This window comes from Dunckerocampus dactyliophorus, chromosome 1 (assembly GCF_027744805.1).
Source record: "Dunckerocampus dactyliophorus isolate RoL2022-P2 chromosome 1, RoL_Ddac_1.1, whole genome shotgun sequence".
Lineage (NCBI taxonomy): Eukaryota > Metazoa > Chordata > Actinopteri > Syngnathiformes > Syngnathidae > Dunckerocampus > Dunckerocampus dactyliophorus.
Window position 1 is genome coordinate 13,155,890 of NC_072819.1, and position 11,708 is coordinate 13,167,597.

The window sequence follows — 11,708 nt, forward strand, 5'->3', positions numbered from 1 at the left end:
AATTTCTTTTTTTAGTTCCTGAGGAAGCTCCCAGTGGAGTCACAGTCAGGGTGATGAACAGGACCATTGCCCTGAGGTGGAATGAAGCCCAGAACGTCAGAGGTCTTCTTCTGGGATACAGGGTACCAGTGATGTCCTCCTTTCAAGGCCAGGCAGTTAAAATCAGGGCCTGTTTTCAATCCCACATTATCCTGACTCCTGTCAAAGAAATATGTGATCTGTAATTCAATGCATGTCAATATGAGACACTCAGAGACACTGACACACCAGTCCAATCCATCCGATTCTTGTCCCCCATGTCAGATCTACATCAAGAGACTGGGTCCAGAGGGGCCTCGAGGCTGGCGGTCCCCTGGGGAAAGGCAACACCTGCAGGATGGGAGGGAGCGAGAGAAAAGAGTGGAGCAAGCCAAGGACGATGACGTGATGGTGGAGGTCCAAGGCATGAAGAACTCAAAGGAAGTGACGGGGTTGCAGCTATACTCCCACTACAGGGTTTCCATCACAGCCTTTAACAGCAAAGGAGAGAGCCCCCCTTCCCCAGCGATCTATTTCAGCACCCCGGAAGGAGGTGAGACTTAGGGAGGGGTCTATTGTTGGGGTCTTTTGACAGTCGATATTTAATCATCTCGTTGTCTTGGCGCAGCCCCTGGACCTCCAGCATCGCTGAGCTTTGAAAGCCCATCAGAAAGCTCTCTGATTCTCTACTGGACCCCCCCTGAGGAAACCAATGGAATTCTGCTGGGATACATGGTGCAGTACCAACAAGGTAAGATGTCATCTCAGGAGGATTTGTGGGTCAGGTGTAACATCTTTGTCGTTCACTGGCTGAGCCTTTCAGAATTCAGCTAAACTCTTCCAGAGATGAGAAGCTGTAATATTCCAAAAGGTTCTCCAAACAGAGGGATTGTGCTGTGTTTCATGTGTGTAGAGGTGAAGAGCCAAGACAGCCTGGTCCAGATGGAGCTCATCGGTGATCCCAGTGTGACCCACCTTGTGTTGGATGCTCTGGACCCTCAGACCTATTACAACTTCAAGGTGATCGCACGTACCGCCGCTGGGGATGGACCGCCCATCACAAAGAGGAACGCCACCCTCTTTGATGGAGGTAAAACAACCTTGATTCTAATGCATCGCAAACAATGTTTGTTGGAGATGACACTCCAAGGAAACAAGAAGGATATGCAGGACAATTTACTAGCAATTCTACTAGCACGAGCCCAATCACTGTCAAGATCAAGCCGTCATATGGATGAGGTTCTTCTTGTTAGTTTCCATTTAATGCTCCCCCTTTGTCCCAAACTCGGCCTCACCCTCTATGCAGTTCCTCCATCAAACATCACCATCACCCCCAGCAACAATGCGCTCAACCTGAGCTGGGTGCCTGGAGAGCGAGAGAGGAACCACGGCTTTCACATCAACTTCCTCAGGAAGAGTGGTATGTGAAATATATGGAAAAAAAGACAAGATACATCTCGTAAAAGAGGAAAACATGATCTTGCTGTTTTTCAGCTGGGGGTCAGTGGGAGAAATCAGAAATGGTGAATTCCACGCAGGGGTTCTACTCACTGACGGGCCTTCAGCCAAGAACTGAGTACCATCTTGTCATCATGCATGGGAACTATACTCAGTGGGAGTCAGCAAAGTGGACCTTGGGACCAGGTACTTGATGAGGAGACACTTAATAATAATAGGGGTGTAATGGTCACCATTATCGTGGTTTCAGTACGTACCCTGGTTTGGTTCTTTATTTGTACAGTAAGGGAACAAAATGCAAATCATCAAACAGCTTAGCTTTTGTGTTTGATCATTTTTAAAATGAAACATAAAAATACTGCAATCTGCTGGAAGGTATTTATCCAATAAATACAATTCTTTAAAAAAAAATATATATATATATATATACCATACAGAAAAACTGAAGGATGTGAGGCGCCACTCTCAAGCTCTGAATGTCTCGCATTTTTGTTTTTGTTTTGGGGACATTACCCGGGCTTATGGAGGTGCATCGCAACGCTGAATGTACACGTCCTGTCCCTCGCATGCAATGTGTGCTGTGTGGGAAATCAGTATGGTGCTCCACTGAACTGAAAGCTCCATACTGAAACATGTAAATACGAATACATGTACCATTACACCCCTGATATAAAACAACATTGGCCCATTGGCATGGCTAATATAGGTAGCGACTACATAACTGTCATTTAGTTTGCATGGGAGAAACTTAACATGATACTGTCACACTCTGCTGTGACACAAAGTTTTTTTTTTTTTGTTTCTAGTATTTTTTATTTCTATTCATTACATGATTCATTTTATTGAATATGTTTTGTTGTGCCCTACTTTAATTTTGTTTGTCATTTTAGACGCTGCCACTCCCTGAGCTTGGCGGAGCTACTGGGCGTGCGGCAGGTGTTTCTCATCAGCCTCTCACTATTAACGACCTCAGCTGCAGCAGGAGGGTGCTGGATTGTTTTCTTTGCTGGAACCCCTACCGCATGTTCCTAGTTGTTGAGTATTATTCTGCTTTGTAGCCTTGCTGCTGGTCCAGTAGTCCGCCTGGCTCTCCTGCCCTTTTCTCACCAGTTGGTGTGTTACTAGTTCATGATATCGTTTTTACATGGTGCTGGAATACTTCCTTTTTTTTGCACCGCAGTTTTTTGTCCATGCTCTGTTGAAGCGGACTTTGTAATAAAACACTCCCACTGCTCAAGCTGTCCTTGTCTCTGCATTCTGGGATCCATCCTCCTCTTGCTCCTGACCTTGACATGACAGACACATAATTCGTTCTAAATGTTTGACGAAAACCATAGAAAATAAGGTAAATCCAGTGAATCCATTCCAGACACCCAAACATATTAACAGAAAATACATTTGATAGAGAATGATTCAAGTTTTACTTGCAGAACACCATGCAAAATACTTCTAAATGACAAATGAAATGGATGCATGAACATTTAACATCACATTTACCTATATTGAAATCTGGCGAGGAGTGGAAAGGGAGGAAGGGACTCCATCATCGTACTTTGCCCCTCGGCAGGTTATTTAGCAGTCGTACTCAATAAAAAATGCACTGCCAGTGAGTCACCAATGTGTGGAAAGCTTTGTTTGTGCACTCAATGGAACGGTACAGTACAGGGCAAATGGACTACTTCGTTAGGCACAACCGAGGCCAAAGTTTGGAGAACATTTTTGTTGAAAACCGAATCATACAAAAACGGGGGCTTTCGAAAACGTTTGACAGTGAAGTGTTTTTCAACAATTTAACAAAATGAGCTTGTGTTGTCGCCAGGGCCATCTGAGGTGAGTGGCGGCTTTGCCACTCAAGGCTGGCTGATCGGACTCATCAGCGCCATTGTACTGCTCATACTGATCCTGCTCATCCTCTGCCTCGTCAAGCGCAGAAAGGGCGGCAAATACGCAGGTAAGCATGTCTAAACGGACAGACATTTTTCTCTCTCTTGTTTTGTTTGACGTCAATAGTTTTGTATTTGCCCCTGCAGTGAAGGACAAAGAAGAAAAGGAGGTGGACTCGGAAGTTCGGCCCATGAAGGACGAGACCTTTGGAGAATACAGGTGGGTCGTCACTAATTCCACATTTATTAGCTTGGAGAAAAAAGTGTGACAGGTGTGCTTAAACTCACTTTTCGTTTCCCCCTTGAACGCTTCGGCTGCAGATCTTTGGAGAGGTGAGGAACTTAAATGCCTCGTTAACCGTTTTTGTGATGCTGTGTTCAACCTCTCACTTCAATATGATGAAATCAAGTGACGCAGACAATTTAGCATGAAGTTCCAGTGGATTGTTTGTCTATTCAAGTTCTAATCTGATAGTATTTTTAAATCATTTCAAATAAGTTTCACAATAGTGTATTGGGAGTACTTTTAACAGCAACATCATGTATGCTAGGTTAGCCTACTTTTCTGGAAAAAAAAAAATGAAATGATCAAACTTACAGCTACCACGTCTCACATTTTAATGTTTTTAATGTTTTTTTTCATAGCTGTGGCCATGTACACAGGCTCGTCTAGCTAGGGCCAGGTCAGAGGTGGCATCATGTCCATCAGGATAAAACATGAGGGAGATGATTGATTTTTCTTATGTTTGGTGCTCATAAACAGGCCCAATGGACACTTATTACTGTTAAAACAGCATTAAAAAGCCACTTTGCCATAATAGAGGACCATGAAGGACATCAGAAGGCTTGCAGGAACATGTACAGTTGATGTTGAACTGCAGGAACTCCAACAAGAAGCCTTGAGGGGCTCCTAAAGACTACATATACTTTATATCAAATATATCTGAAGATCCTGTGATTCATGTTCACTGCCTGATAGCTGTCCCTCCCTATCATCTCACAGCGACACCGACGAGAAGCGTTCCGACAGCCAGCCGTCCTTGTGCGGGGACAGCAAACTGGGCAGCGATGACTCCTTGGCCGAGTACGGCGACAGCGTGGACATCCAGTTTAATGAGGATGGCTCCTTCATTGGCCAGTACAGCGGCCGCGGCCCTGTTCCCCACGGCAATGAGAGCTCCGGCCCCACCTCCCCCGTGAACGCGGCCCCGCCTCCCCCCATCGCTCCATCCATGTCAACCATCCTCAACCGGCCCAGCTAAACAAACACACACACACACACAGTGCATAAAGGGATAGACCACTTGTGAGTCTCTCACACACACACACACACACACACACACACAGTCTAAATACATTCCATGTTTATGCAGAGAAGCTGTTTACAGAATGTTTCGCCTTTTCTACACCAAGTTTACACACACATCTATGAAGTAAGACGCCGAGGCTTGCAAAGGCTGGAAACGTCTGGAAATTTAGTTGGGGGAATTTGGGAAATGTTGGAAGACTGCCATTTTCCACTGAAATGAATTTGAACGTTTACGTCCTTGAATCAAGTTCTCACTGATCACAAAATGAGCATGCAGTGGAACCTCTAAAGTTGACCCCCTCAGAGGAATTGGTCCAAAATAAAAGCAAGAAGACAAGAACGTAGACAGGAAGTTATGTTAAGTAAGCAGACCTAAGGCTGGTTTATGCTTCTGTGCCAGGGTTGCATGTGTGTGCTGTACAATTCTCCCCCTAAACACTAGGGGCAGTGTTTTGCAGTGAGTCTAGTAAGTCAGCAACCATGACAATTGTCAACGAATTGGATTTATATAGCGCCTTCTTATAAGGTGCCAAAGCACTTCACAGTCAAACCCATTTTTTATTAACTCCACCGTCACACACTTGTGGTGATCTACATACGTACCCACAGCTGCCCTAGGGTAGACTGGCGGAAACATGGCTGCCAATTGTATTATTCTTAAGGTTAAAATTATTATTTTGGAGCCTTTCTATTATTAGTTTGTGGAATATAACTGCGGAGTAGCGATCGCAATACAATGCAATGCATGTGCGCACGTGTTTTTATCAGTGTATCAGTGTATGAGCAGAACCAATCCTCCACAGCTCGCACACACGCGCATGCAGCCCAAATGTACTGTAAACGAGTGATCACGTCCACGTGTGCACCACAGCTGCAACCTCGGGAAAACATCGCAGTGACTTTTGTGTGATCTATCAAATTGGAGGAGAGGTGGGCTGCACGCCCTCGTATATGCATAAGAAATAATGGGCGAAATAATGGTCACAGTCCTTACGGTTCGGTTTCTTTGAAGGCTCACGTTCCGCTAAGGGTTTGGAGGGAAGGCGCAAGCCAGAGTAGCGTCTCATTACTTCACGTAACTTCCAGTCGACTCTTCTATACTTGGTTTCTGGGCCCATCTGTCATTAAAGTGAATAGTTCATTAGTTTTATGTTTTCACATTCAACACACATTCAACTGCTCTTTACACTTGCGTAATGTTAAACATGTAATCGAAAATGTGTGTATTTTTTCTGATGGGAACAGATTTGTGACTAGACGGTGTTCAACTTTAAAGCTTCCACTGATGACGCATGCTAGGACGTGTGGCCTAATTGGCGTCACCTGCTGTTGAACAAATGTACTCCCTTTCATTTCCACAAAGTCCTCTTTACACACACAACAAATCTTGGCAAACCAGAGAGGGACAAAGACGACGCTGTGGCCACAAAACATCACACTGTCTTTCGTGAACATCATTGCTGTGTCTTGTGCGCGTCAATCAGCTTCTTTCCTTGCACGTGGCTTTTGGCGCGTGCACGGCTGCCTCCCGCCGAGATTTTGTCTGCCAGGTAGGAATGCCTGAATGTTTCTTTCATTTAGTTTTTGGTTGTCTTCGGGGGAGAACTGTTGCCTTAAGAAAGTCCAATTGAGCTTCCTCTCTTCCGTCTCTACCCATCGTCCTCGTGCACACACATATTCACACACACGGGCAAACACACACACACACACACACACACCAAGCATCCCCCACACTCAAGGAAACATCATGGAGGGAAGAATGAGGTCCTGTGTAGCAAACAAACCGTTAAAGGACTTTCATGATGAGACCTTTGATGATTTGTCCTCTGAATGTAAATAGAACCGTTTTGATTGTGAGACTGTTTTTGTTTTTTGTTTTGAATAACTGTCTTTGCATCTCTTATCAGAACCTTTGCCCCGTTTAATTTTGCACTGCTGCTGATTTTGTGTCACACAAGTCTGTTCACGCGCGTGTTGCTTTCAGACTGAATGCTACGCTAACATTTGCCTTGTTTCCCTCCCACCGAACGGTCGCTTTTTTTTCCCCCAAATGAAGTTTGGCGCAGCATGTCGTCGTGTTGAAAACGTCGCAGCTAACGTGAATGTTGCTGCCGTCTTCTTAGCTTTGGCCGTGAAGGCGACGCTTTCCTCTTGTGCCACTTTGTAGGTGAGAGACATTTAGAGAATAGATTGATAGCACTTCTTTTACACATTTTTTTGGTGTGCTTTCAGCCATGCAGCAGGCCACATTGTTCCTAAATATGTTAACATTACACTGAGTGAGGTCATGTTTATTTATTTTATGGCCTTGAGTGGACACAATCACAAATGCGCAATGACTGTTTTGACATGTCAAACTTGACAATTTAAACCAAACATCACAAAATCAGTGGGTTCATTTCGTTGACAACAGTTCTTGAAGCTTTTTCATCCTGTCAGACACACACTAAAATCTGCCAAAGTAGGTGACAGTATGTTTCAAAGTTGTTTTGGTGTCCAAGACTTTGTCCACACTTTTTTCCGATGCACCTTTTTACACTGCACCATGAATTTCCATGAGAGCGTGCGTCTGTGTTTTGGCCGTTCACTTACACGATGCCTAGCCTTTAGAAGCCTGGAAACATTTGATAAAAACAGGTCTCAAAAGTGGACGTTTTTGAAAACAAAACAAACATAACATACACATACACGCTGATTATAAAGAACACAAACACTTGTAATAGCTTCTGGTGGACACAGCCTGGATTTACTGATAATTCCTTCTTCAGTGTGGCATCAATCCAAAGCCAACATGGCCGCCGCTGTTAGCTACTTAGCTAAATAAAGGTCACATGTACACTTGTGGGAACAATCCTTCTTTCTTCTTTCATCAAAACATGCCTCCTCGGTTACTCTGCTGCCTTGTTTTTTTATAAATACATGAACACATGAAAAACATTTTAAAAAAACGTATGAAAAAGGTGAAAAAAATGGAGATAAATAACAAAAATGAAAATACTACTCGTGGCGCAAATAACAAAAGCAGCTGTGCGTGCAGATGTGGAATGGGGCATCGCCCCCGATGCTTGATGATGATGATGATGTTGGGGGGGGCTGTATTGCAATACTGAAGTGTGCTAATGTTGTAGCTGCTTGTTGCTCAAACTAGCTAACTAACCCCAGACTGTCAACTAATAAACATCTACTAGCAAAAGTGCTGACTCATCGTCTCCATTGATATGATTGATTTTGTTCCTTTAAAGGTCATATTCCTTATATACAGCGGTGTGGAAAAGTGTTTGCCCCCTTCCTGATTTCTTATTATTTTTGTTTGTCACACTTAAATGTTTCAGATCATCAAATAAATGTGATTAGTCAATGACAACACAACTGAACACAAAATGCAGGTTTTAAATGAAACTTTTTATTATTAAGGGAGAAAAAAAAAATCCAAACCGACATGGCCCTGTGTGAAAAAGTGCTCACTAAAAGACAACTGTGGTTTATCACACCTGAGTTACATTTGTCTAGCCACACCCAGGCCTGATTACTGCAACACCTGTTCTCAATCACTTAAATAGGACCTGCCTGACAAAGTGAAGTTGACCAAATGATCCTAAAAAAGCTAGACATCATGCCGAGATTGAAAGAAATTCAGGAAAAAATGAGAAAGAAAGGTATTGAGATCAATCAGTCTGGAAAAGGTTATGAAGCTATTTCTCAAGCTTTGGGACTCCAGCCAACCACAGTGAGAGCCATTATCCACAAATGGTGAAAACATGGAACAGTGTGAACCTTCCCAAGAGTGGTTGGCCAACCAAAATGACCCCAAAAGCGCAGCGATGACTCATCCAAGAGGTCATAAAAACCCCCACAACAACACCAAAAGAACTGCAGGCCTCACTTGCCTCAGTTAAGGTCAGTGTTCATGACTCCAGCATAAGAAAGACACTGGGCAAAAACGGCCTGCATGGCAGAGTTCCAAGACGAAAACCACTGCTGAACAAAAAGAATATTAAGGCTTGTCTCAATTTTGCCAGAAGACATCTTGATGATCCCCAAGATCTTTGGGAAAATACTCTGTGGTCTGACTAATCAAAAGTTGAACTTTTCGGAAGGCGTGTGTCCCATTACATCTGCCGTAAAAAGAACATCATACCAACAGTAAAATATGGTGGTGGTAGTGTGATGGTCTGGGGCTGTTTCAGGACCTGGAAGACTTGCTGTGATAAACGGAACCATGAATTCTGCTGCCTACCAAGAAATCCTGAAGGAATGTCAAGCCATCTGTTGGTGACCTCAAGCTAAAACAAGGTTCTGCAGCAGGACGATGATCCAAAACACAACAGCAAGTCCACCTCTGAATGGCTGAAGAAAAACAAAATGAAGACTTTGGAGTGGCCTAGTCAAAGTCCTGACCTGAATCCTATTGAGATGCTGTGGCATGACCTTAAAAAGGCGCTTCATGCTGGAAAACCCTCCAATGTGGCTGAATTACAACAATTCTGCAAAGATGAGTGAAAATTCCTCCACAGCGCTGTAAGAGACTCATTGCAAGTTATCACAAACGCTTGATTGCAGTTGTTGCTGCTAAAGGTGGCCCAACCACTTATTAGGTTTAGGGGGCAATCACTTTTTCACACAGGGTCATGTAGGTTTGGATTTTTTTTTCTCCCTTAGTAATAAAAAGTTTCATTTAAAACCTGCATTTTGTGTTGACATGTGCTGTACTGACAAGTATTTAAATATGTTTGATGTTCTGAAACATTTAAGTGTGACAAACATGCAAAAAAAAAAAAAAGAAATCACACCACTGCATGTGAGCTAATTTAACGACACCATCATGCTACTTGGTTAGCCTCTTTGTTGAACAACAACAAAACGATCAAACTTCCAGCTCCCATGTCTGTAGTTGACTGACGGATAGTTGACAGCACTCCAGGCTGCATTTTAAGATGTGTAGCGAACCTTGCTTTTTTACAAAGTGATGGATGTCGTAGGTTTAGATTTGTTAGGTATTTTTTAATACTCATAAAGTATTCATGAGTAAAGCATTGCATTACAGTATATACAAAATATGTGTTATAGGAGTCAAATGGGACCAAACTGGTCTGGTAAGTTAAAAATGTGGACATGTATGCAAATCTCCCGTTCTATACACCTTGCATTTAATTTTAGTCATCAAAAATTAGAATCCTGGCCAAGTTTGTTTATAGCGTTCCGTGTCAAAGCCATCATTAAAGACGGTATTGTAACGTCTACCCGGACGTTGCCAGGATGACAAGGAGGTTGTCAATCAACAATCTCTTTACTGAAAAAACAGGCCATTGTCCTCTGCCTGCACTGAAAAAAATGACTTTTGGCTGTACTAAATTTTATTTTACATAACGACATCATTTCTACATTGTAAAATCAGGATTTGTGTTTACTAACCTTTTAACTGATTCTGTATTAATATGCGATTTAGTCATATAAAATACTGAACCGTATAGTAACTACCAATTACTTCAATTCTAGTATTAATCTGTTTATTCCCGTATTGTACCCTATTCTAAAAATACGAGTAAATTCCAAATGTTTGTCATTCCATGTAGTTTTGGTCGTTGCCCCCGTGTGTATTTATGTAGCTGTTATCTCTTCTCTTATCTTTATCTGACTAGTTGAAATATCTTTGTTAATCAAGCTCCGTCTTGAATATAGATGATAGCAATCAGAAATCACTGTTATTTGTTTAATAATTCAAATAAAATAAAACATGGCCACACGGTGCCCTAGTGGTTACAATATTGGCCTCACAGTCAGGAGATTGTGAGTTCGCATATCCATTGGAACATCTCTGTGTGGACTTTGCACAGTACACATGTTTGCATGTTCTCCCCGTGCATGAGTCAATCATAACTAAGCAGTGTAGTGGGCTTATTATTGACATGGAAGGGTTGCTAGCGCTTTGGCTTGTATTTTGCGTTACTTCATTCAATTCTTGTATTAAGTGTTTTATAACTGTATTTCATGTGTTTTGCGTACAGTGTGTAATTTTGTTAAGTTAATTTAGGCATAATTTAGGTGCAAGATCCAATTTACACCAAAACTCAACTTACATCAGTCTAGGAACGGAACTCGTAACCCAAGGACCACCAACTCTAACAAGCCTCGAAGGACCCCTAAAAACCAGACAAATCTTAAGATTAGATCACATATCTATGAGTTACAGGTTTGCAAAAAAAAAAAAAAACATTAATTTTGAGCAAGAAGACAGAAAAATTTCAGCATGAACGCATAACAGTGACTGTGTGGATAATAAAGTGCACTAAGCCATTTAGAAGAACATTAGCCAAGAGAAAAAGCAAATGAATGCATGGGAAGTTGAAGAGCAGGAAGCCCTTTAAAGTTCTCCCTTCTTGTCTTATTTATCATTTTCATCCAAAAAAGCGCTGGACTGATCGCTGTTGACCGTCACATCACAAGCTATGAAGGCATGCTAAGCTTTAGCACAGTGATCTCCAATGTTACATCATGACAATGACCAAGAGCTATTCATTTATGTAACATTTATTTTCATAGCTTAGTTCAACCCAAACAAACCGAATATGCTTGTTTTACCAGAACATTAACAAAATGCTGGTATCCACAACTCACATTTTGTATTTCGGAATGGATTTCTTTCTAATGTTGCCACATTATTAAGTGAAAACCTTAAAGGCTTGCGGGCTACCTGGTGCCTGCAAGCACCGCGTTGGTGACCCTGCTTTCGAAGGTTAACTTCTTGTCCCTTACGCACGCGCACTGCAGAAGGGCGCCATGAGCGAGTCTAACCTGCTTCGTGGACGCGCGCACGCACACAGCATCAGTAGTGTGCATGGAGGATGAACTCGGCAGGCGCCATTATTAAGCACTACGAGGGGGTCGAGGGGGGGCTGGCGGGAGGGAGGCTCCGATTTCAGCGTTCTCGCAGTGAGCGCAAGCGCGTCATCACACAGCTTGGTTGCGTAATGAAAACACGTGGCCGCGCGCCAGAAAGCATTTCCTCTCTCGGGGGCAGCGCGTGCGCGTGCGCAGATCCC

General features: G+C 42.9%; 1 protein-coding gene across 5 annotated transcripts in view; it reads left to right on the top strand.

Moving 5' to 3' along the window:
• Positions 1-6,711, top strand: part of LOC129181544 (neural cell adhesion molecule L1.1-like) — a 49,348-nt gene extending 42,637 nt beyond the window's left edge. For 3 of the 5 annotated variants that reach the window (XM_054776896.1, XM_054776889.1, XM_054776910.1), the window contains 10 exons: positions 16-122; positions 304-571; positions 647-769; positions 932-1,108; positions 1,325-1,438; positions 1,513-1,662; positions 3,296-3,427; positions 3,507-3,579; positions 3,681-3,692; positions 4,363-6,711. In XM_054776896.1, coding sequence (XP_054632871.1) covers positions 16-122; positions 304-571; positions 647-769; positions 932-1,108; positions 1,325-1,438; positions 1,513-1,662; positions 3,296-3,427; positions 3,507-3,579; positions 3,681-3,692; positions 4,363-4,621 — 1,415 coding nt within the window. In that variant the 3' untranslated portion in view covers positions 4,622-6,711. Of the gene's footprint in view, positions 1-15; positions 123-303; positions 572-646; positions 770-931; positions 1,109-1,324; positions 1,439-1,512; positions 1,663-2,366; positions 3,428-3,506; positions 3,580-3,680; positions 3,693-4,362 lie in introns of those variants that run through there. The other 2 variants (XM_054776905.1, XR_008570457.1) reach the window with 2 other exon arrangements.
• The last annotated feature ends 4,997 nt before the right edge of the window (positions 6,712-11,708 follow it).